The sequence below is a fragment of the Leptidea sinapis genome, chromosome 11, assembly GCF_905404315.1.
Source record: "Leptidea sinapis chromosome 11, ilLepSina1.1, whole genome shotgun sequence".
Classification (NCBI taxonomy): domain Eukaryota; kingdom Metazoa; phylum Arthropoda; class Insecta; order Lepidoptera; family Pieridae; genus Leptidea; species Leptidea sinapis.
Genome location: NC_066275.1, coordinates 5501616 through 5528045, shown reverse-complemented (window position 1 = coordinate 5528045; position 26430 = coordinate 5501616). Strand labels below are relative to the sequence as shown.

General features: G+C 37.3%; 1 protein-coding gene across 2 annotated transcripts; it reads left to right on the top strand.

Moving 5' to 3' along the window:
• The first annotated feature begins 3099 nt into the window (after positions 1–3099).
• On the top strand, positions 3100–26430 carry LOC126966706 (phenylalanine--tRNA ligase beta subunit). Of its 2 annotated transcripts, none has more exons than XM_050810913.1 (12): positions 3100–3345; positions 7843–7898; positions 10944–11104; positions 11970–12144; positions 14624–14800; positions 15082–15261; positions 15721–15896; positions 16548–16697; positions 17547–17679; positions 20148–20358; positions 25072–25224; positions 26149–26430. In XM_050810913.1, exons 1-12 carry the CDS (start codon positions 3288–3290, stop codon positions 26298–26300), a joined length of 1782 nt encoding a protein of 593 aa, XP_050666870.1. In that variant the 5' UTR covers positions 3100–3287; the 3' UTR covers positions 26301–26430. The 2 variants fall into 2 exon arrangements, with proteins under 2 accessions (XP_050666870.1, XP_050666871.1); XM_050810914.1 differs by having other exon boundaries at positions 3102–3345; positions 11988–12144.

Sequence of the window (26430 nt, the reverse complement as noted above, 5' to 3'; positions counted from 1 at the left end):
ACAGAACGGCAAAAGTGTGCTTAAAGACAATGTAAGCACACTTTTCTCCTTAGTCGTGTGTCAACTGTATGTCAATCAACAAGCCTAAGTGTGTTATAAAAAGTGCTTAAATAATACAATAACGACTAAAAAAAAGATGCTGTGACTTATCATTTAAAAAGTTAATTTATTTATATAAGATTGATACACAAAAAGTGAAAGAAATTTAATAAAACGAATATTTCTTTATTAAATATAGTACAATATTATTGACAAGTCCCCAGACAAGACCCGCTTGTCGGAATGGGACAGATGAAAAGACATAGTCAGAAGTGAAAACAATAGAAACGCTCTTTTTAACCGACTTCAAAAAAGGAGGAGGTTCTCAATTCGTCGGTATGTTTATTATTTTGTTACCTAAGAACTTACGACTGGGTTTGAACCGAACCGATTTTGATAGTTCTTTTTATTTGAAAGCTGGTACTTCCCGAGTGTTCCAATTTGGTCCAGATCTGACAATGGCAACCATGAGAAAACTATAAAAGTCTTAAATTTGCTATAAGTATGTGCGCAACAAATTTATGGTAATTGTAGGTATTAAGGTTGGTGATAGTTTGGTTCGGTTTTTCTTATGGGATCCATAACAAAGTAACGGAAGTCTTCAATTATTAATTAATTAGGCCGAATCTTTTTTATGCTATCCGGATATTTGAGTCTCCCACCGTTACGTCGTTATGGTTAAGTAATCGTCGTAGTCGAATATGATGATGGTCAATGGAACTCCTTAACGACTAACAGTAAAGGTGCGATCAGTGCGAAGCTGTGTGAGCTAATTTTGTTCACCTTTCCCGTATACGAGATAATGAAAGAGAATTGGCGCCTGTTGGTAGCAAGAGAGAGATGTGAAATTTACAAACCAAATAAGCATATTTATATTTCACAACTAAAATATTTAAGTTTTTTGGATTTAACCAAATTTAAAATTTGACAAAAGCTGTCATATAAATATATGTTAATGTCCGCTTACACTACATTTTTTTTACCTGGTGTTATGTGATCACTGCCGCCCATATTCTCTTGCAACACCAGAGGAATCACAGGAGCGTTTCTGGCCTACATATACCATAAAGATCTAAAAGGCAAATTCTATTTAATTCAAGGAAGTCAACATTGAAATAACCAGTTTAACAAATTATTTTATGTAAATAAAAATATTATATTTGAGTATTAGTTTCTCTCATTAAAGATTACCTTAAATTATTAAATCCAAATCCCCTTATAATGTATAGAATTAACAAATATAAACACAAGCGAATAAATAAACATACAAATAATTTATGAGTTTGATTTTTGATTAAAAACGTAAAAAACCTCCGATTGAACAGATCTTGATCGGAAAATAGGGACAGACTGACGAATGTGAAACTTATAGCAACCCTCTTTTTCGCTTGAGTTTAAAATAAAATACCTAAGTGCTACTCCACTGATGTCACTGTCCAAATCGGGTTCAATATTCAAAATACGCAGCTGAAACTTGAATAGTGTTTACATTGCTGCTTATTGACCAATAATATTTTAAACACCAGTTATTTAAAATATTATTGGTCGCGGTAGTAAACGCAGAAATGTATAAACATAGCAGTCGAAGCTTATTATGGTGTAATTTGTGGCATGTGTTTATTTTTATAAAATATATGATGCGTCCTTAAAGTGGAAAGTATTACAGAAAGTTTTGAAATATTAAAAAGAATAATCACCGTTCGCTAGACGTAGTGGACCGTCCAGCGCACCGTCCGATGGAATCACCGTACAATCCGGTGATCACCTGTATACCATATATATATACAGTGGAAAAAAAGGTGTGTGTAATAGTTTACACTCGTAAGAAGTGAAACTTACAAACAATACGTATCTGCAGTAAATGTATAAATTTGTATTTACTGTAGTTATGTATTACCCAATAAAGATAGTTAATTCTAATCTTATTATGAAACTATGTTATGTTAGTATTTTCTTTGATTTCCGCGAGAGTTACACATTTAAATAAAACACGTTTAAAAGATTAAAACGCGTGTAATTGTAACTGTGTTTTTACATTTTGTATTTATTTAATTATGTTAGGTTAAAAAGATCGGCCTGTGTGCATTAATACTCTATGGATTGTGCTTTGAATCACGATATTTACTGCCCTGTGTGTGTGTTAAGGAAACCGCTGCTAAAGGCACTCTACCCCAGCATAAATCCCAGAAAATCCCAGCATAGCAATAATTTTGCCAGTAGTGCCAAAAGTAAGTAGAATATCTTCCCTACTATAATTGTATCGCAGGCTGTATTCAGGTATAGCACGTGGCCGCAAGTAAGTAGAACATCTTCCCTACTAGCGTTGTATCGTGTAGGTTTAGTCCGTGGCCGCTAGTAAGTAGAACATCTTCTCTACTATTGTTGTATCGTGTAGGTTTAACGCGTGTCTGCTCCACTTCCACTCAGTACTAGTCTGCCCTGCCCCTAGAGTGTTTTATAAAAGCCGGAGGCGTGGAGGGTGGGCAGCCCTCGTCCGTGCCTAGTTAAGGGTGGAGTGATTGCCTTTTCCGAAGATGTCCAAATTAGCCTCAAAAACTTATTGTATATCATCTTTGACCATCATAAAAGCCCTTAAAACATGGAAGTAAAAAGGATCTGCAAATAGCTTGCACATCCTTTTCAAAAGTTACCTAACGCAACCTCAAATAAAAAGAAAATAAATAAAAATAAACTACACCTTTCTGCGCTTTGGGGGTTGACTCCTCAACCCTTAAATAAGGATGCGAAAATCTTATGCAGACCCTTAAAGAGTTTTTCTTGGCGTGATGGCACATACGCTCTGCGCATTCTGTCGAAAAGACAAAACTTCTTGATTTTCAACGCTTATTTATTCCCTACAAGTAGGAAGATTTATTATCTGGCAGCCCTTATACTACACTAACAGCTCTCTGTTAATGTCATTCGACTGCTAAAAGATCCTTGTCCGACTTTAAAAACCTATAATTAAAAACGGTACGTCGTGTGAGTTGTGACTTGTGTGATGACTGATGAGTGATGACATAATTGACAACCCAGTGGGCCAGTAATCAGTATTTGACATTTGTGTGTTTACGAATTACGATAGGATAAAACTTAATATAGGATAGGTTAAATGTATTAACCTATAATTATAAATAATAATTAACTAACTAGTACTAGATTATACATGAAAATAGTTGAAATATTTAACGTACACTAATTAATTTGGTATGAATATAATACAAAACATATAAAACATCAGTTACAAAATGCCTACCATATCGGTGAATCGCGATGCACTATTTGCTGCACTGGGTAGATCCTACAGTAAGTAAATTATCTTAATACCTGTTAACTTATCATATAATCAACCATACACCTATAATTTTTAGCCTAACTTTTCTACAATGTCTGAGCATTCCAGACTTCGCAAATCATTTATTTATCATATATGTACGGTATTAAATTTCTTTTTTACTTATCACTTCTATCTTGAGGTAAAATTTAACATAATATCTAATAAGTTTTATTAATACGAGCACCTATGACTATTCTAGACTGTTTTATCTTAAGTCTTATGTTATTCCTATTGTGATCTTTCCTTCACTACTAAACAGTACACTTGAAATAATATAATAAATATATCTTAAATCGAAACATTTTGTAAGTAAATGGATATAATAATTCAGAATATATTTATTCAGTATATATTTATTCCTCTTAGTGACACTCTTGGCAGAGTGGTCATGGTCATCACAAAGTGACATCTTTTGGGGCACATGTGATTCGCCCCACAAGCATTTATTCTATGATCCCACATATTTGTTCATCCAACTCCTACTGCCAAAATATTTGTCTTATTACCAAAAGTCAACTGTATTATGTGAATTTTTGTCATATTTTGCCTTCTAGACATTGTCTAAATATATACAAAATTAATAAAAGTTAAATAATTAAAAAATTTATTCAAAATTTTGTAATAGAAATATAATCAAAAAGAGATTTTATAAACTAAGGCATTCTAATAAAAGCAGAATAAATTCAAAAATTTTAAATTCACATTGAACATCAATAACATCAATCTATCAACCCCAGCAATCTTCTAATTTTCTAGGGATTGTTTTACAAGTTAATATGAATTTTCATTTGTTTTATGTAACTTTTACTGTACATAATTATGTCAGTAATTATGTACAGTATGTAAGTATGTAAGTGTTATGTTAGTAATAACATTGCAGTTATTGTGATAACATCACACAGTGATTGGCCACAACAGAAAAAAATGAAAATAAACTTGAAAATCTGTAATAACTAAATAACCTTAATGATTTTCATCCTTGGAAGTCATAAGTAAGAAAAAATTCTTATGGAATACAAAGTTAGAAAGAGACAATAAAACTTTTTACACAAACAAGAGCATAAAAACACTGTGTCTCAGCAGCTAGACACCATAACATATTATAAGTAACTATAGCCAAATTTGATAATATTTTTGGCTTACAGCTCTGGTTTTGGGTCTTAAAATTACATTCATGTTTTCTGTATCATTTTCAGTCAGACAATATCGTTTCCATTATAATCTTTTTTAATTACCTCTTTTGTTCACTTTCCTCCACCTTAACTTGTTTTATTGTGATTACATTAGTAAGAGGCTGGTATAAATATCTAGGTTTTGTTCGAGTCATAGTTAAACCCCCTTTGCTTTTAGTAAATAATTAATAAAAAGTGGGAATTAAATGTTAGCTAGACAGTAGCTTATAAATAAAACATATGTATATATGTTATATCACAGTAACTAAATATGCAAAGTAAGTAGGTAAGTAATTATTTCTTCTGTCATAGTTATGATAGTTTTGGCTTTATCTAATTATTCATCAACAACAAGTACAATCAGAGAATTTAAAGTAATAATAATTATTTGGGGATGTTATGCTTCTTCTCTCTCACAGTGCCATTTGTTTCCGAAGCGGTAGTAGTATCTAGTATATTAGAAATGACATCGAAACGAATTCTAAAGGAATCAATTTTGAGAAAATAAATGCCTTTTATGACATGGGTATGTTTAATAAGTGTGTACACTTTCCTTAAGGCCGGCAACATTCATCTAAACCATACTAAATAGGTATGTTCCTTACAGATTTTGTTGGTCTGTTAAAAGTTTTTTTAACGGAAGGCGTAATACGCACGCATGTACCTATATGCACCAAGATTTAAAAAGATCTATAATAAAATATCAATAAAGACAGTTTTGATATGAAAATATTGTTCGTAAAATAAGCATTTTTTCATTTAAATCACATATCTACTTAGTATGTACCTAGGTAACACTGAAATTGTTTATAATATGAAAAATGGCTTAATGTAGAAAGTTGCCAATACTTTTATTGTTTTTCTAAGTAATCTCCGTTCCTCTCTACACATCGTCGCATTTGATGGAACTACTGAGAGAAGCAGTGGGCCCATTCTTCCGTAGGGGTCACTTCTATGGCATTTTCGTACGATTTGACCGCGTCTTCAGGGCTCATAAAGCGAATACCTCGATTTTTAACTTTAGTTCTTGAGAATAAATAAAGTCGCAGGGCGCCAGGTCAGGACTGTATGGCGGATGACTCATTATCTCGACACCTGCAATAGTCAAATATTCAACAGTCCGTTTTGCGGAGTGCGCTGAAGCATTGTCGTGGTGAAGGAGGATCCTGGTTCGAGGGCGCTGCTGTCGAATTTTTTCCAAGACAACAGGCAAACAGTGATTGCCATACCAGTCTGCAGTAACTGTCCTTCCATCTTCTAGCACAACTGTCCCGAAATGACCTTTCCGACCAAACAATGAGACAATCATCTTTTTTCTCAGACTAAGAAGTCAAGGAAAAAAGATGATTGTCAAGGAAGAAAGGAAGACCTTTCTTTACCTTAGTTCGCCGATCCTCGAAAGGAAACACCCACTGAGCTGATTGTCTCTTAGTTTCGGGTTCGTACCAATATATCCAGCTTTCATCACCTGTGACGATGTCAAATACAGCATTTGAGTCACCGCCGTTGAACTTATCTAACATTTGGCGACACCAGTCCATGCGAAGGTGTTTCTGGTCGTCGGTTAAAGTATGGGGAATAAATCTGGTACAAAGCTTCCTGACGACTAAATTTTCGTGTAATCTTTTTTGAACTTGACTGATAGGTCCCTCACGCGGATCATCATTGAGATTGTTAAACTCGTTAAACCAAGTGTAATAGTGGCACGAGATGGGGCTTCATTAAGAAATGCTAATCGCAGCCTATCATAGCTTTGTTGTTGAGTAAGCCCACAACGAAAGTCATAATAAATCATTGACCAAAAATTTTCTCGCGTTAGCTTCATTTTCACGTGTACAAGAGTTTTAGATTTGCCGCCAATTCACAAAAAGTAAAAACAAATGACAAATGAATGCAATATACTACATTAGGTTACCAGAGAGTTCTTAAATTGAGATTCAAAAAACGTTTTCATTAGCAATAAAAATAAAAATTTCTAACAGCTGGCCAGTTCTAAACATTTTCAGTGTTACCCTCGTATAATAACATGCAGTACCTGTGACTATAATGTGACGTGAAGTGATGAGGTATGTTCACTATTATCTTTAATATTTTTTATTTATTTATTTATTTCATTCTATGGTACATTATGGCAAAACTGACAAGTTCAGAGAGGTTAAAAATTACATATTAATTTATCTTTCTATTTTTTTATTCTAGAATGCATTTACTATGTATATGTACATGGAATGTACTTTTGTCTGAGAATGCGTAAGTGCGATTTAAAAGCACTTTATTAGCGGTTGTCAAATGTAGATGTTTTTTTAAAGGCTTGAGTTAGTGCGTACTCCACACTAGTACTCTATATTTTCTGGTAATATGTGTTATATTGGGGTAAACATTAAAATAAGCTGTAAAGTGAAACAGCTTTGTGGTGCTATTTAAATAGAATTATTGGTTTTGTGTAAGGACTTGCTCTTCTTAAAACCAGTTATTCTGATACCAGCAAGGTATGGCGCAAGTATTTCAGTGAAAAACTGGCTAACATCATCCACCCCATCAGATACGCCAGTTTAGTTGGTACTGATGTTGCAATTGTTTTTGGTAATAGTTTGTAGCGTAACACTATTAAAGAAGGACATATCTTGCCGTCAGCAGAACATGTAAATTGGACTGTAACGTTTTACTTGGTTGATCGTTAATCTTTGATCTACTTACTGCGTAAATATTGATACGTGTAGTAAGGATTACAGGTGCTCTGTTCCGCAAATTATTTAGGACACTTCATCGCAGTCTGTAATATATTCCTTAATAGGATAGGAAGATACTAATAACTATTGGTGATCACCAATAACACTTAGATATATCTTATTATATCGCCCCCAAATGTTCACTTTATAGCTCATTTACCGAAGAAGAAGTTTTATTTGTTAATAACACAATTTTTTTTATAAATACAGCAATTGGCTACAACAAAATTTCGAGGTTATAATACTACAATTGATTCTTTTCAAAATATCATATCAAATAAAAATGTGTTAACATCTTTTTATGATGATTATCCTATACAAAATGAAACTGTGCATAGATGTTTCTTTGCTGTTGCAGGAATATAGAGTAATCTAATTAGAATTCACAGCATTAATTATATATATTAGAATAAATAAGTGTATTCTGATACCTCCAAAGTAAGCAACTAAGATTATTAATAGCCCTCTGTGTTTCTAGAATTTAGAAGTACATTTAGATTTACATTCATAATATAGGTCCTATTAAATGTTTTAATTTTTCTAATGTTTCAAACTATATTTACAGCTGATGATGAATTTCAAGATCTATGTTTTGAATTTGGACTGGAGCTTGATGAAGTAGTAAGTATTTTAAATATATTTTTAAACTTTGTTGAATTTCCCTGTGTTATATTATTCCAATTTGTAATTTGTATTCAAATTCTTATCCATATGTATGTTTTAATGTATCTTTATATGTATTTATGTATCTTTAAGTAAGTATATTGTATTAAATATATAGTTGACTTGGAGCCCATAACACAGGCTATGTCTAATTTGGGGCAAGATAATTTGTGTAAAAAGTGTGTCAATATTATTGCTGCTACGAAATAACATGTATGATTTCTCTATGAAACGCCTTTTGATGGGCTTAAGTTTTCCGAATATTTACCATTGTAATTTATATTTTTTTTTACACTATCGGAAAGTAGAGATTTTGACAAACAAAAAACAGACCATATTTTTGACAAAATATAATATTTTGACGGGTGAATTTTCGATTGAAAATAAGGGTTTCTTTTCGATATTTGCATCAAAATATGGTGAAACAATAAATATTTCAATTCTAATAAATTACAGTGTATTTGGGACATAAAAAGGTTTTTTTAGTAAAGTAAAGTTTTGAAAAAGATAAAAATAAAAAACCCAAAATTGGTTTTTGAATTTTTCACATAAATTTTGAGGATTTGTCGAAAAATTGTAAAAAACAAAAGTTGTAGACCTTTTTATTACCTACAACTTTGCCATTTGACTTATTTCCATAGGACTTGCAGTTTTTCCGGAAATCGAGATAAACAGTTTTTTACCCTAAATCCCCCCTTTTCCACTTCCCGACCTCAGTTCGCCCGTAATTTATTTTTCCTTCCAGTTTTGTTACATTTTCTTCCATTTCCAATGGGTTTCATCCTACTGTATATTTTTTTGTTTTAAAAATTATCGACTCTGGTCTATAAGTTATAGAAATGACTTCTCCTACCTTCTTGTTTTACTTATTTGAGGCACTTCAGAATATCATTTAAAATTAAGCTTCAATTATTAAATCTTTTTTGTTCTCTTCATTCCATCCTCCTCTGTGCCTATCGGTGGCAGGTCCCAACCATGGTTTGACCGCTCCTGCAAAATGGCCTCTCGCCGAAATTAGGAGTGCTATCAGGCTTGGGTCAATGCGGTGGTATCTAAGGATGCGAATTCCAGCGAACTTAAAAAACACTTCAATCATGCCTCCAGGTCCTTCAAAAGAGTTATTGCTGACGCGAAGTCGAAGCACATTGGCAGAATTGGCGAGAGACTTGCACGCCTTCCCTCAGGAACTCGTGCGTTCTGGTCGCTCGCCAAGGCTGTCCAAGGAAACGCGATGATGAAAAGAGATGATGACTCGCTGGCCCATGACGCGAAAGAGAAAGCTGATCTCCTGGGCTCCCTCTTCGCGTCCAACTCGACTCTGGATGACCAAGGTGCACCACCACCGCATATTCCGCGGTGCGATTCTTATATGCCGGAGGTAAAAATCCAGCATGGTGCCGTGCTTAAGGCGCTTCTCACCTTGGACATTCACAAATCGAGCGGGCCCGATGGCATTCCCCCGATAGTGCTGCGGACATGTACTCCGGAACTGGCGCCGGTCCTTACCCGTCTTTTCCGGCTCTCCTACTCATCAGGCGTAGTCCCGAAATTATGGAAGGCGGCTTTAGTGCACCCGATCCCTAAGAAAGGTGTACGCTCAGATCCGTCCAACTACCGCCCCATTGCCATTACCTTCATTTTCTCCAAAGTAAGTACTGTCCAGCTGATCAGTGACTGCCAGTACGGTTTCCGTCAGGGTCGCTCAGCTGGTGATCTTCTTGCATACCTCACCCATAAATGGGCGCAAGCGGTTGAGTCGAAGGGAGAGGCGTTGGCGGTGAGTTTGGACATAGCGAAGGCCTTTGATCGGGTGTGGCATAAAGCGCTTATAGCGAAACTGCCATCCTATGGGCTTCCCGAGAAGTTGTGCAAATGGGTCACTAGCTTTTTGGCTGATCGGAGCATCAAGGTTGTTTTCAGCGGTGCATGCTCCGACTTAAAACCCATAAACTCTGATGTCCCGCAAGGCTGTGTGCTATCCCCTACGCTGTTTCTTCTGCATATCAATGATATGCTGCAAATCAGCAATATTCATTGCTATGCAGACGACAGCACGGGGTATGCTTCCTACACCGGCCGACAAAATTTAGTCCAATTCAACCCCAAGAAGACACAAGTTTGTGCGTTCACCACTAAAAAGTCTCCCTTTGTCGTATCCCCTCGATTCGAGATCACTCCTCTAACTGCCGCAGCCTGTATTGGCATACTTGGCGTCGATATATCGAGCGACGTTCAGTTCCGTGGTCACTTGGAAGAGAAGGCCAAACTGGCCTCTAAAAAGCTTGGTGTACTCAGTAAGGCGAGACAGTACTTCACTAAAAGGCACCGCCTGCAACTTTATAAGGCGCAAATTCGGCCTCACATGGAGTACTGGTCTCACCTCTGGGCGGGTGCTCCCCAGTACCAGCTTCTTCCATTTGACCGCATACAACGAAGAGCGGCTCGAATCATCGACGAGCAAGTCATCTCCGATCGGCTTGATTCTCTAGCATTGCGTAGAGATGTGGGTTCTCTCTGCATCTTCTACCGCATTTATCACGGGGAGTGCTCAGAGGAGCTGTTCGGGTTGATTCCAGCGGCCGAATTCCACCTTCGGACATTACGTGCAAAGTACCATCCGCATCACGTAGACGTCTGGCATTCCACAACCGCGCGTTTTCTTCGAAATTTCTTGCCTCGCACAGCCACTTTGTGGAATCAACTACCGGCAGCGGTCTTCCCGAACAGATACGACTTAGGGACCTTCAAGAAAAAAGCATACTCCCACCTTAAAGGCCGGCAACGCATTTCTTGACACACCTGTTGTTGCGGATGTCCATGGGCGGTTGCCTCACCTCTCCCCATCCCATGAGCCTCTTGCCCGTTTGCCCCCTCTCATATAAAAAAAAAGACAACATTAAGTACGTTAAAATGCGTCAGCTTCTTGACTGAACGGACTTGACTTGAATGTTTAATATATTAAGATTCTGCTGTATTTATGTTGTTATTAATATTTATTTTTAGACAACAGAAAAGCAAATGTTGATGAAGGAGCAGGGGGACCAAGCTAAAGTGGGTGCAGCAGTGTCTGAAGAAATACTTTATCGAATAGATATACCAGCTAATAGATATGACTTGTTGTGTCTTGAAGGCCTTGTTAATGGTTTGTTGGTGTTTCAAGGAAAGTAAGTATATAAAACTGTTATTAATATAGAAGTCAGACTATAGTGTAGTATAATAGAAAACTATTCATTAATATTTATAAAGAATTTGATTGGTGTTCTTCAGTTATTTTCACAGCATCATAACGTACGGTATTTTACTGTGGGGTCATGCTGCTGACACTGACATAGTGTTTGCTCTGCAAAAGAGAGCTGTTCGTGCTATATATCAGCTTGGTTATAGACAGTCTCTCAAAGAAAAATTTAAAGAAATAAATATTATGACTGTTAATTGTCAGTACATTTATGAAAACTTAATATACGTTCACAAAAATCGTCACCATTTTGCTCTTAATAGTGATTTTCATTATTATAACACTGGAAATAAGGGATTGCTTGTAACTAATTCTAGTAGGCTTCATAAGATACATAATAGCTTTAAGGATAAATGTATACGCTTTTACAATAAAGTCCCAGCCACTGTTCAGGCATTATCTATAAATAAATTTAAATGTTTTGAATATCTAAGTGATCGGACAGCCTGGGACTAGATTATGATTATTTTATACCAATAGCAATGTTGTATATTTTTATTAAAAAGAGCCCAAAAAAAGAATGCTAGGAGAGTTTCTTGCGCCGCTTCTTCTCTCTCAGAGCGAAGCGAAGCGGTAGTAGTATCTAGTTTATTAGAAATGACATCAAAAAGAATCAATTTTGAGAAAATAAAAGCCTTTTTTGCCTAATATATTTTTTTAATTGCATATTGAGTAACTGTATTCAGTTATTTTATTTAATACTTTCATATCGAGGTAGGCAATGCCTAAAGGCATACATGGAATGCACGCCCCTGCTAACAGGAGAGATAATTGTAGAGTTAATTTAATAGAAGTTCACAATATATTTTCAGAAAGGCTCCACCAACATACAAGCTCAAAAAGTATGAGGATTGTTATTCGCTTCATCTAACTCCGGCTACATTACAAATAAGACCTTTTGCAGTAGCTGCAATCCTCAGAAATATTACATTTACTAAAGAGAGTTACAACAGCTTCATAGACTTGCAGGTGAGTTACAAGTAAATCTATATCCTTAAAGGGTGCCAAGTCTCCTGTGATTCCACTGGTGTTGAAAGAAATTGTGGGCGGCGTTGATTACTTAACATCTGGTGACCCGAAGGTTTGTTGTATATCTTCCATAAAAATAAAAATATAAAGAATAAAGAGGAAAGATTATTATATACTTACTTTGTTTGTAATTAATAAATTTGAAAATCCACTTGCATGATTTTTAAAAGTCATTCAACCGGTAGAATGGTATACTATCAGTGAATAACTTAGCTTGAATAAAATAAGAGATTCTTACGTACTGTAAGGTCAGGTCACGTTGAGTAGAATTCAGGTATCTCGACCTTGACATTCGTAGTTTTTTTGTAAACAAATTGTTTTTCTTAAACATGATCGGAAATTTGAGCATTATTTTGACAACCTTATCCGAGAAAAATCAAAATTGTTGTACTCGTCAAATACATGCGAGGAGCTGCTGGAAAAAATTGTATGAAAATCCATATCTGTCATGGCTTAGGGGTCAAATAAATTACAAAGTAAACTCATCTTTTTCTCTGAAACTTGGCAATCAAGGAGGTAACTTAACAAAGTTTTTATTTAAATTTCGAATAGGCTTGCAAATAGAGAGCTGTTTATTGGAAAAAATTAACAAAAAAACAACCGACTTCAAAAACAATAGAACATATAAAGTGCACTAAAAAGTATAAAAATAATTGCGTATTTATATACAATCTAATTAATTAATCTAATTCTAGTTCCGATTATTGTTATTTTTGGAATCGGTGTTTTCCCGTCCCGGCCCCGCTCTCGCATCCTCAGGTCGCGCGTGCGACTCAAAGCACATCAAACAAGAATTATTGTTAACGTAACTAGAATTAGTTTAATTAATAAGATTGTATAAAGTACGCAATTATTTTTATACTTTTTAGCGCACTTAATATGATCTATTGTTTTGGAATTGTGTTTTTGAAGTCGGTTGTTTTTTTTTTTGATAGAATTTGTGTGTTCGTGTTTGTGTATTTTATGTTCAGTGGACGTGTTCCGGCTGATGATGATGATTTGAGAAAAGTACTATACAAGCCTTTCCCACACTTAGGCATTGATGGACTTACGTATGTGTTCGGCCCCCCTTTCGTCCATCAATGGCCGCTGCAGACCTGCAGTAATGTACTACGTTCTAATTGCTTATGATACGGTTCAACATGAATTGATTTATTGGGTCATTCAGTAACTGAGCGATAAAGTAAAAATTCAGATCGATACAACTACTAGTGAATAATTAGTGATAAGTATTTGTGTAATGAGTTGTAACTGGCTGTATGTGGGTGTAACATTAAACAAAAAATAAATGTAGTGACATAGTAGTAAGGCAATAAGGACGTCTCCTTAAACAGTTTCACTGTGTACGCTTTATAGCAAAAAACCAGGAAACAACATTCAAGAACTAAAATTAATACGGAATAACAATATAGATAGGACAACTCGTCAAGAGTTACTGGGTTGGTTGGCTGGAATGCAGGGGTTTTTGATCACCATGACATAGTGTCACTCCAATAACGACAATTTTGTCTATTAACATGCCCATTTAGGTGTAAGTGTGCCTTGTTGAGAAAAAAATGTTTGTAAAACTGGTGAATCGCTCTACCATTTCGTTCGCAAACTGCAACCTAGTGCCATGGTCCTGAGGCCTTAATTCCTGCACCATTTGGATTTTATAGGAATGTAGACTTAAATCTTTCTTGAGAATGCGGTTTAATACATCATTATCTTGGCACGTTAAGGACAGCAGACCGCTTTCGAGTTGATAGTCCAGGTTGGTCACGAACAGACGATTTTAATCGCTCCACGTTTTCGGGGTCCCTCGACGTTCTAGGCCGGACAGATCGACGTAAATCCATTGTTGAACCCGCCTTCTCAAACTTGAGCACCTATTTTTTAATTAACACACCTGATGGAGCTCGATTTTTGTGTCATATCTTGTAATGATTGCAAAACTTTCGTTGAGCTAAGGTCGCAGAATCGTTGTTTCGATAGTACTCGCGTACACAAAATGCACGTTGACTACTGCTAAACGACGCCATGGTACTAAAATCCCATTGGCCGCTCTTGCAATGCGTAACCCCTCCACCCCCCTCCGCTACCGCTGCTAGACGCGGCAACCCATTCAAATGTAAACGGACTTTTGGTCCACCCTGTATAATGTAAAATGTTGAAACTATGAATATATATTAAAAAGAGTGGCAATGAGTTTCTTGCCACTTCTACTCATTATAGCTCAAAGTTTAAAAAGTGGTTCTACCATGTTTAAGGAGGCAAAAATAATGTGAAAATCTATTTCTAATATGTTCTTTACGTCTATTTTCATTAAGCTATTTAATGTTTTGACGAATGCGATACTGGCTAGATATAATACAAAAACTATATGATAGTTTTAAAATATTTTTGAACATAGGACTTTATGTAAATTATAAAATTTCAGGACAAACTTCATCAAAATATTTGTAGAAAGAGATCTCTGGTAGCTATTGGTACTCATGACTTAGACACTATTAAAGGACCGTTTGTTTATGATGCTCTTCCTCCAAGTGAAATTCAGTTTAAAGCACTTAATCAACAGCAGGAAATGACAGCGACGCAACTAATGGAATTATATTCCGTATGTATATTTAAACAAACTATTTATTACAATTAGAAAAAAATACTTATATCTTTTAATAAATTTCACATTTTCGGTTCGTTTTCTATTTTATATAATAACATTTATATGTATTGAATCTAAAAAAGAATATTCCACTTTATTTTTAACGTAATAAATAGTGTAGAATTAATTGATGTTTATAGTGTCTCGAAATAGGCTATTCTTGTTTTCACAACGAGCGGAATGAAAGTAATATTAGCCATTCAATTAAATCACATAAAATATATTTCTTGTTACAGAATCATGCGCAGTTGAAACAATACTTAGGAATAATTCGTGATAGCCCAGTATATCCTGTAATCAAAGACAAAAATGGTGTAACACTTTCCATGCCTCCAATTATCAACGGTGATCATTCTAAAATAACACTGAATACGAAAAATGTCTTCATTGAGTGTACTGCCACAGATCTTACGAAGGTAGATATATTATTACATATTATTTTTAAAAAGTGTGAAAAGTGTAACTTTGATATTCATGAGTCATCATTAAATGGCTCCCCTCAAATAGACAAAACTCTGATAATTGTTATTCGTATTAAATAAATATTTTATAAAATTAAATTAAAAGGCAAATTTATTACTATTTAAAATCTTTTAAATGTTGAACTTTTGTGTTAATTTCGTTAAATTTCAATAAATCACTTTGACATGTCTTCCACCTTTAGACATCTTCAAGATCTGTTCACTCACAGAAAGCTGGAACGAGAGAGAAAAAAAAAGATCTTGAATTAAAACATTAAACCCATTGGATTTGCCCATAAAGTATTTTTGGATAGTTAGTATAATATTATGTACTAATGAGATAAATTATAAAAAAATATATAAATAAACGTTTTGAATTCAATTAATTATACTAGAAAAAAGTTAATATTTTAGGCAACTGTAGTTCTAGACACAATAGTGTGCATGTTCTCGGAGTATTGTGGAGATAAGTATGAAGTTCAGCAGTGTAAGGTGTTTGCACCGGATGGAACCTACGAACTGTATCCTAAACTTCAGTACAGGGAGGAGGTCATTAACGTTGAGAAGGCCAATAGTTATATTGGGATCCAGTAAGTTTTTTCTTTTTTGTGGTACTCTTATGGTTTATAGTACAACCTCCATTTTCCCATGTTTTAAAATACTTAAGACATATTGAAAAACTTTTGTGGCTATTCATATTGAACTGTTATTGCAGAATTTAAAAGAAACCACAGTTATATTACACAATATATTATATACTTTGTTAATATTATAATAATAATCAAACACTTGTTCAATTCTTTCCATATTATGCTATCTTTAAATATAATATATTTATTATTTATGTCGATGTCTTTGTTACTGAACTTAGAAAAAATTCAAATCCAACTATAATAATGTTTTTACTTTGTGTTTGAGTAGGCCCGTGGTTGTTTTAGATTTACATATTCCGCCAAATATAAAGCCATATTTAGCCAATAGTGTCATATTTTTCTTTGCTATTTAGTTTCTTATTCTTGAAAATTACTAATTCAAAGAATGATTTTTAATTTTTAAAAGCTATCACATTGTTTGTATAACAAACTAAATTATAACTGATCAGTATTGTTTTTGGAAAAAAAATCAATAAAATAGTCATATAAGGGTACGGTGGCACAGTTTCCATCCAGTTGTCACACAATATAATATACAACCACTTTCCGAGAAGCAGAAGTTTTTAAATGTGAGTAAAATATTTTCAGAGAGAATGGCGATAAGCTGGCGGGATTATTGTCTCGGATGTGTCTCACATCGGCACACGAGGAGTCCCTGCTGCGGGTGAAGGTTCCTCCGACCAGACATGATGTGATACACGCCTGTGACCTCTACGAAGATATCGCCATTGCTTACGGGTTACTATTTTACTGGCTAAATAACTCAATCCCTTTGTCAATATACTACTATAAATTAGAACATTATTTAGAGGGTCACAGAACATAAGTTCGAGCTTGAAGCGACTTTCAGAGTTTGTATAAAATCAACAATCAACCAATCTCTGCTAATTGACGATTCACTGAGGAGCTTTGGCCGCGGTCAATATGTATAAATGTTATTTTTGTAGTAAAGCCCGTGGCTAAAAACCATTTCATTATTATATTCTGTTCTTGATTGGTGAACTAAGTGAAAGAGAAAAAAGAGCAGCTAGACTGGATGATATTGTAATAACTTCGAATTAGTTTATTACATTACATACTTTTTCATGTATTTATAATTTGAAATGCAAATCAAATCAAACGCGAAATGCTTATGAAAATGGATGTTAGATATTATGGTGGAGAGATGCACTCCGCTCTTGTGATATTTTAAATAGTTACAATTATTTAACAAACAATCAGATCTTTTTATGAAATGTGGCGTCAAACGAAATGCAAGGAAGTTCATAGTTTGGTTGTTATCAGACTACTTGATGAACATAGTGAACTTTTATATTTTCGACGACGAGACAATTTTTTATACGGCTCTTAAAAAGTTTTCGTTGATATAGTTTGACGTATTGTATTTTTTATTTAGGGCACGGCTCAGCTCATCAGGCATCAACAGCTCATACCAAAATGCAATAAAATAAATACATCAAATTAATCTTTGGGGGTTATTTATACATGAAAACCCTCGTTAAGTTTATGGACTAAAAAATTTTGTAATGTAGGGCTAGGCCTCCATTTTATCTTACAACGAAAACGATACGAATAACTCATTGACAGGTACAACAACATAGCACGTCGCGAGCCGAGCGTCGTGTGCGCGGGACGACAACAACCAATCAACAAGCTGACGGAACAACTGCGGCACGAGTGTGCGCACGCCGGCTTCACCGAGGCCCTCACCTTTACTCTGGTATCGTTACACGTTCCTGTTATCTCATCTTTGTTCTGATGAAGGGTGACGGGCGCAGCGGACGCGTGCACAGAATGTTACTAGTCGCGTCACCACCTATTATTATAGAGACGTATGGTGTCTCACTCACTCGGCTGCCGGTGACGCTCCCACCTCATTGCGTGCAACACGTGTGCACTGTTGTGTTTTGTTTTTTAATTGCGCTCGTCACCTTGAGACATAAGATTATAAGTCACCTTTGCCCAGTAATTTCATTAGCTACGGCGCCCTTCAGACAGAAACATAGTAATGTTTACACATTACTACTTCACGGCAGAATAAGGCGCCGTTGTGGTAATACCAATAAAATAGCCGGCTTCCTTTGCAAAGAAGCCTGCCACTGGTAAAATTGGTTTATTATCGAAATTCAAAGTAGATCATCAATTTAGGATAATTCCGATAGAGTTTTAAAAATGAATTGCTAAGGCTAACGAAGACCATCAGACCTGGTAACAAATAATGTCAAGACAATGCGGATCGACAAGAAGGTGGACGAGCTGGAGGAAGCTTTGATCAGACTACGATGGGATGTTACCCGAGGTCCTAATACAGGGTGAGGACTCGATTATCCTAAATTCCGGACACCTGCTCTACTTTCGGGAAGTGGTGTATGATTTCTCGTTCACAAGTCTCTCGTCATCAATGTAACTGAGTTGGGGAGCGTGTCGCCTAGGGTGCGCACCTAATATTTAGAATTACTGAATGATATTTACTGAAGGTCATTCAGGTTTACGCTCCGACTTCGACACACTCAGACGAGGAGGTGGAGGCCATGTATGAGGACATCTCAACAGCCATTCACACGCAAAACTGGGCATACGTAGCGGCGATGAGTTGAGAGTGGGGCAATCTGATTATGGAAATCGGAACGCCCGAGGCCAGATGCTGGCTGACTTCATGGAGAAGGAGGATCTGGATATTATAATGAACTCCTTCTTCATGAAGCCAGAACAACGCAAATGGACTAGCCCTAATGGTGCCACCAAAAATAAGATTAACTTCATTATGTCGACCAGAAGACCTGGGGTTGATCACCGCATAGTAAGAGGCACATTGAATATCAATCCAAAACTGCAGTGGTGTTAACTGGTGATGTCCACGATTCGACCTGCACCCATCCAGATCCAAAACTCGTAAAACTTTCACCATAACACAAATTGTGTGAAGGCGGCCATAGAGCGTAACAAAGGCTTCAAAATATATACACGAGATTTGTCTATTGGGCAGAGCCAATTGGCGAAGCTAGAGACCTGTGACAGCAGGTCGTTCGTCTAAGCCCGAACTTTTGAGGGAAGTCGAGAAGTTCTATAGACAGTTATACACGACGGGCACCTGTTGCCAACATGGCTGAAGATCCAAGAGCCAAATTAACCCGACACTATACCGTAGATTTACCAGACGTCAGCCTGTACGACATTATAATGGCCCTAAAGCAGCTTAAAACAACAAGGCGCCGGGTGATGCTGGAATTACAGCCGAGCTGCTGATATTACTACTACTACTGTGCTTAAGATCCTCCAGAAGCTATTATTCAAATCCGTCATCCTCGAGGGCAAAACGCCGCAAGCATGGCACAGAGTTATAGTGGTGCTATTCTTTAAAAAGAGCGATAAAACGCTTTTGAAGAACTTTAGGCACATATCACTATGATGAATATAGATGTTTCTTTCCGAGTCATGGATGTTTAAATGTATTTATGTATGTTTATATGAATTTATGTATGTTTAAGTAAGTATATTGTATTAAATAAATCGTTATCTTGTAACCCATAACACAGGCTAAATATGCTTAACTTGGGGCAAGATAATTTGTGTAAAAAAGTGTGTCCATATTATCACTTGTGAGCCATGTATATTAGCTGTTTTCTAGGGTTATCACGAATCGTCATGGCGATTTTTGGGAGGAGGCCTTTGTTCAGCCGTGGACGTCTTCCGGTTGAAATGGAATAGAAGGCTAAGGAAGGATGAACCCACCACTGCTTCTTATTCTCTTGAACTTCCTTTTCCTACTTACATACAGCAATAGTGCTATTTCTTCGAGCTACACTTTGATACTGTCTCAGTGTGGTGTCGTGACTCTGGTGTCTGTATGCTGTCTAGTTTGGTAACTGACGCAACCAGTCGCGCCACCGTGGTGTACCGGTGAAATATAGCCTACCTGTGGTTTAGGATGATTTTACAATTTGTTTTTGTAGGGACCGCAATAAGCTAAGAATTTTTCCTTCACATTTTACGCTATAGGGCCGTTTATTTTTTATTATTGGAACCATTCGTCAATACAGTTCGTTGAAATATTTGGCGATTTAAGAGTTACAAATGTTGCGATGTTTTCTGTTTAGACATTCTTGCCCTTTGCATTAAGGCATAGCTTAACCGAAAATATATAATTTGATATCGTGTTTATTTAAACTCATATTATCTTCATTTCAGTGTTCAAGAGAAGACATTGCTACTAAACTTGGACGCACAATAGACCAAGTACCTGCAGCCCATATATCTAACCCCAAGACGTTAGAATTTCAAGTTGTCAGAACCGAGTTATTACCGGGACTTTTAAAGACCTTAGCTGCCAATAAGAAAATGCCATTGCCACTGAAAATCTTTGAAATAAGTGATGTTGTTTTGAAAGACAATAATGTTGGTAAGACAATTTTTTTGTTCACCTTCTGATCAATCATGAAATACCATACTTTGACCGAAAGATTTGTTATACAAAATAAACTTATTTAAAATAGGATATAATTTATGTTATAGTAACCTTTACCACACAAATGTTTCTTAATTATTTTCTTAGTGTACCCCCACTAATTCTTATGTTAACAGCCACAAATATAAAGTATGCGTAAATTCGTAATTCAAAACTGATTCTGCATTATATATTACATGTTTGTCCAACAGAGATGTTAAACGTACTGAATCGCTGACGGGGTAGAAACGATCGCGCATCTAACCGATCTATTTAAGCACACTTGCCGGGGTATTATATATCTATAGCATTTCCAAGAAAATTGGTTTCCTGATACTCAAATATTAGCTTAGATGCCCTAGCTTACTAAAATATAGAATAACCATCAAATGAAATTGGACGGTCAGTTAATTATAAAATATTACATTAATTTGATACTTGCGGAATATCCCCCTTGTTGTGGGCTTTCTCTGATGTTCCCAGTCGCGGATTAACACTAGGGCGGATTTACAGTTGGGGCAAGTGCTCAGGGCGGCAATATTTTGAAAGTGAAAAAGAACTTGTTTTAGTCATCAAGATTGCTCAATATAATTAAAAGATGTGCAGCTTATAAAAAAATTCAGAAGAACTTCTCAGTTATCGCTAAATTTGGCCACCGGGATAATAGAGAAATTCGTAAAAGAGCTGAACGTTTGAGAAATGTTTATTCTTCAGATCTCAAGTCCTCATTAGATGACGAATTTGTGCACATCCATGCTTATTGCACTGAAAAAATGATGGAAAAGAATTCGCCTTCTGATCTTTTGAAATTGTTGCATGCAACCGACTTGTACACTGAGTTTCCAAACGTGTAAATCGCCTATAGAATATTTATGACATTAGCTGTTATAAACTGTATCGCAGAACGATCGTTTTCATGTTTGAAGAGAGTTAAAAACTTTTTACGTTCTACAATGGCTGCTAGTAGACCTTTAGACTTAGCTATTCTATGCATCGAATCTGACGTACTTCAACGTTCAGATTGCAAAGATTTACGGCCGTTTTCAATAACGTCTATCCTTAGTTTAACTTACTAGACGTCTACGTCTTCATGGATCAGGATAGATTTCTCTAGAAATCTATCCTTTTACGCTTACTTACATTTCAATAACCTATTGAAAGATAGCATTGGACTATAACTACGGTGACAGCAATGTATCCGTAAGTTAAACTAAGGCTAGATAGGTTATTGAAAACGGCCATTTATCGACCAATTCGCAATTCAAAAAGTCAGACGTGTTTGCCTGTGAAAAAAATTATGTAAGTAATATAATTATGAGTCACCCTTACAGCCAAATTTATAATTGTTAGAAAAACAAAACAATATTTATTCATGTTTTTAGAATATAATATAACATATAATAAAGTTTCTGCAATAAATTTGTTATTTTAGTTTTGAAAAATAAAATATATGACGCAAAGTCGAAGCTCATTAGTAGAATTGGCGAGAGACTTGCACGAATTCCCTCGGGAACTCGTGCGTTCTGGTCGCTCGCTAAGGCTGTCCAAGGAAACTTTTGCCAGCCAGCCATTCCGCCACTGCACAGGGATGATGACTCGATGGCCCACGACGCGAAAGAGAAAGCTGATCTCCTGGGTTCCCTCTTCGCATCCAACTCGACTCTGGATGACCAAGGTGCACCACCGCATATTCCACGGTGCGAATCACACATGCCGGAGGTAAAAATCCGAAATGGCGCCGTGCTAAAGGCACTTCTCACCTTGGAAATTCACAAATCGAGCGGGCCCGATGGCATTCCCCCGATAGTGCTGCGGACTTGTGCTTCGGAACTGGCGCCGGTCCTTACCCGTCTTTTCCGGCTCTCCTACTCATCAGGCGTAGACCCGAAATTATTGAAGGCGGCTTAAGTGCACCCGATCCCTAAGAAAGGTGTACGCTCGGATCCGTCCAACTACCGCCCCATTGCCATTACCCCCAAAGTAATGGAGTCAATCATCAACCGCCAGCTCTTGAGATACCTAGAGGAGCACCAGCTGATCAGCGACTGCCAGTACGGTTTCCGTCAGGGTCGTTCAGCTGGTGATCTTCTTGCATACCTCACCCATAAATGGGCGCAAGCGGTTGAGTCGAAGGGCGTTGGCGGTGAGTTTGGACAAAGCGAAGGCCTTCGATCGGGTGTGGCATAAAGCGCTTATTGCGAAACTGCCATCCTATGGGCTTCCCGAGAAGTTGTGCAAATGGGTCGCTAGGTTTTTGGCCGATCGGAGCATTAACGGTGAATGCTCCGACTTAAAATCCATAAACGCTGGTGTCCCGCAAGGCTGCGTGCTATCACCTGCACTGTTTCTTCTGCATATGAATGATATGCTGCAAATCAGCAGTATTCATTGCTATGCAGACGACAGCACAGGGTATGCTTCCTACACCGGCTGTGCCAACATATCCCGGGATAGCGTCGACGAGAACCGGAACAAACTTGTGTCTGAAATCGAGACTATGCTTTGCAAAGTCTCGGAATGGGCCCGAGAAAATTTAGTCCAATTCAACCCCAAGAAGACACAAGTTCACCACTAAAAAGTCTCCCTTTGTCGTATCCCCTCGATTCGAAATCACTCCTCTAACTGCCACAGCCTGTATTGGCATACTTGGCGTCGATATATCGATCGACGTTCAGTTCCGTAGTCACTTAGAAGAGAAGGCCAAACTGGCCTCTAAAAAGCTTGGTGTACTCAGTAAGGCGAGACAGTACTTCACTAAAAGCCACCGCCTGCAACTTTATAAGGCGCAAATTCTGCCTCACATGGAGTACTGTTCTCACCTCTGGGCGGGTGCTCCCCAGTACCAGCTTCTTCCATTTGACCGCATACAACGAAGAGCGGTTCGAATCATCGACGATCGGCTTGATTCTTTTGCATTGCGTAGAGATGTGGGTTCTCTCTGCATCTTCTACCGCATTTATCACGGGGAGTGCTCAGAGGAGCTGTTCGGGTTGATTCCAGCGGCCGAATTCCACCACCGGACACTACGTGCAAAGTACCATCCGCATCGTAGACGTCTGGCATTCCACAACCGCGCGTTTCGATAGAAATTTCTTGCCTCGCACAGCCACTTTGTGGAATCAATTACCGGCTGCGGTTTTCCCGAACAGATACGACTTAGGGACCTTCAAGAAAAAAGCAGACTTCCACCTTAAAGGCCGGCAACGCATTTCTTGACACACCTGATGTTGCGGATGTCCATGGGCGGTTGCCTCACCTCTTCCCATCCCGTGAGCCTCCTGCCCGTTTGCCCCCTCTCCCCCTTTTTTATATAAAAAAAAAATATTTAAACTATAAGTTTAAGTAAATTTCCAGTTTTGAGGCGGATTTTTTCCGGTGCCCAGGGGCGGCATTAAGTTTAAATCCGGCCCTGGTCATGTTCCGATATTTCGGCGCATTATACGAGGGCTGCACTAAAACTATCGGGAATGGAATATTTCCACTGTTCCTGTTATATTAAAATGTTTTTAATTGAAAACTCCCTGGTTTTAAAAATCGAATAGCATTTATTTATTTAAAAAGAGATTCTCGGTTTTGTCACTTTTCAAACTTCTTTAGTCGTTGAGAAAATGGAATAGAAAATTCTAGCGCGATGATTTATTATGACTTTCGAAGTGGTTTAACACAAAAACAGTGTGTTGACCGGATGATTTCTGCATTTGGTGATGAAGCCCCATCCAAAACCACAATTTATCGCTGGTTTGCTGAATTTCAACGTGGACGTATCAAGCTCAGTGATGATCCCCGTCAAGGTCGTCCAAAAACTGCAGTCACCAAAGAAAACGTTGATGCTGTGCGTAAGCTGATTGAGGAAGATCAACATGCGAAATTCAGGCAACTTTAAACATTGGCATGAGTCAAATACAAATAATCTTGCATGAACAATGAGGTGTAAAAAAGTTGTTTTCCATGGTTACCGCATTTGCTCTGTGAAGAGCAAAAAGCGGCTCGCGTTACTTGGTGCGTCAGAACTCTTGAAAGATTCCACGCAGGATCCTCCGGCCATGTTGCGACTATTCCTCTTGAGGGACAAAGAACGGTTAATGCAGAATGGAATGCTAGCATTTGTTTGCCACAGGTCGTTTCTGAACTCCGTAAAGAGAACTGCAACCGCCGCATCATCCTCCATCACGACAATGCGAGTTCTTACACCGCGCACAGAACAAAAGAGTTTTTAGAGCAAGAAAACATAGAATTATTAGACCATCCGCCGTACAGCCCCGACTTAAGCCCTTATGATTTTTATACTTTCCCTAAAATAAAGAATAAATTGCGTGGTCAGAGATTTTCATCACCTGAGGAAGCTGTGGACGCCTACAAAACGGCCATTATGGAGACCCCAACTTCCGAATGGAATGGTTGCTTCAATGATTGGTTCCATCGTATTGAAAAATGTGTCAAATTTCGCGGAGAATACGTCGAAAAGCAATAAATACATTTTTAAATAGCAATGTTGTGTCACTTCCTTGATTCCCGAAATTTTCAGTGCCGCCCTCGTATCAGTAACATGCATTCATTATGCGTAGTATAAGTATTATCTGGAAGAATATGATTAATTAATATTGGGTCTGTGCTATTGTTTAGCTACTAATGAATATGTGACCAGTTAAAATCATTTGCTATCGACAGAGACGGGGGCTCGCAACGAGCGTCGCTTATGTGCTGTATACAGCGGCCGCTCGGGCGGGTTTCAGTTCGTGCACGGTCTGCTTGACCGGCTCATGACGTTGCTCGGCCAGCCATGGAGCAACACACAAGGATACTGTCTGAGACAGTGCTCAGGTAATTTTTAAAATGTAATTATGACGCATACTAGAGTAGATAAGTATTGTGTTAGGCCTTGTCCATTTACAGTAAACGAATGCAAGAAAAGGTTTCCTATCTCTTTCACTCACCTCGCCACACATACTTTATCTCTCCCTCATTCTTAGCAATTAAGCTGCTAATGGTTACTTCAGTCAGTAGGTGGGCGGTGGTTATCGAATGCAAGCGAGGCCTGGCAGTTAGTCTGATACAGCGAATGTCATCGATCGTGTATTGCTCCAGGCTCCCCGAGAGCTTATGCAATTTGGATCAGCTTCGTCACTGGACGGTCGTTGTTGATGGATATTGCACAAACTCGTGGCCCGTGAACGCAGGAGTTCTCTGTCAATGTGCTATTTCCTACTGTTTCTTCTCGTCGGCTAGATCACTTGGTGTTGAATAGAGACATCACTTCACTGTGTTTCTTCTACCGCATTTATCTTGGGGACATGCCACAAAATTGCGATACCAGCTTCTATTTCTCTATGGTCTACAAAACGGTTTTCATTCATCCACATACAACCAAAATATGGATAAGCCATGATTCATTTTTCTTTATTCCTTCCTTTTTTACAACATAGAACCTTCTTAAAAAAGCCGTACTTTTCTAAAAGACCGGCAAGGCTCCTGTGATTCCTCTGGTGTTGCATGTGGACGACGGTGATCACTTAACATCAGGTGACGTGTATGCTCGTTTAATGAATCAATCTGCGTACACTGTAAATAAGTAAAGGTATTATATGAGCACTTTATCAACATAATATGGAATATCTGTCAAGGTTTTGCTTCTCTGTAGGAAAGTCAACTCCGACGTATTTCTACCCCTAGCTATTCTTACGACACTGGGTCCCAGTTATAAAAACTTTGTTGTTTTGTAAGTTATATAATTGTTTCATCTTTTAGATGGTGCATACTTTCCTGGCCGATGTGCAGAAGTATTTCTGAAAGGTGATGTCATTGGCAAGATAGGTGTAATCCACCCGGACGTGCTTGCTGCTTTTGACCTTACAAACCCGTGCTCTGCAGTTGAGATTAATGTTGAACCACTTTTGTGAAACCATATTGTTTTAAAAAATAATTCTCTGCGAATTTTGCATAGGTAACTAAGTGTAAAATATATACATATGTTAAACAAGATGATTGGGCTTGTATTTAAATAGGTTTCTATTAAATTATCTTTCTATT

Bases quoted from the DNA above. Each gene is read 5' to 3' on its own strand.
- LOC126966706 (XM_050810913.1), top strand. From the start codon at position 3,288: ATGCCTACCATATCGGTGAATCGCGATGCACTATTTGCTGCACTGGGT. The intron at 3,346-7,842 runs GTAAGTAAATTA...CTATATTTACAG, and splicing joins TGCACTGGGTAGATCCTACA to CTGATGATGAATTTCAAGAT. The intron at 25,225-26,148 runs GTAATTTTTAAA...TTCATCTTTTAG, and splicing joins CTGTCTGAGACAGTGCTCAG to ATGGTGCATACTTTCCTGGC.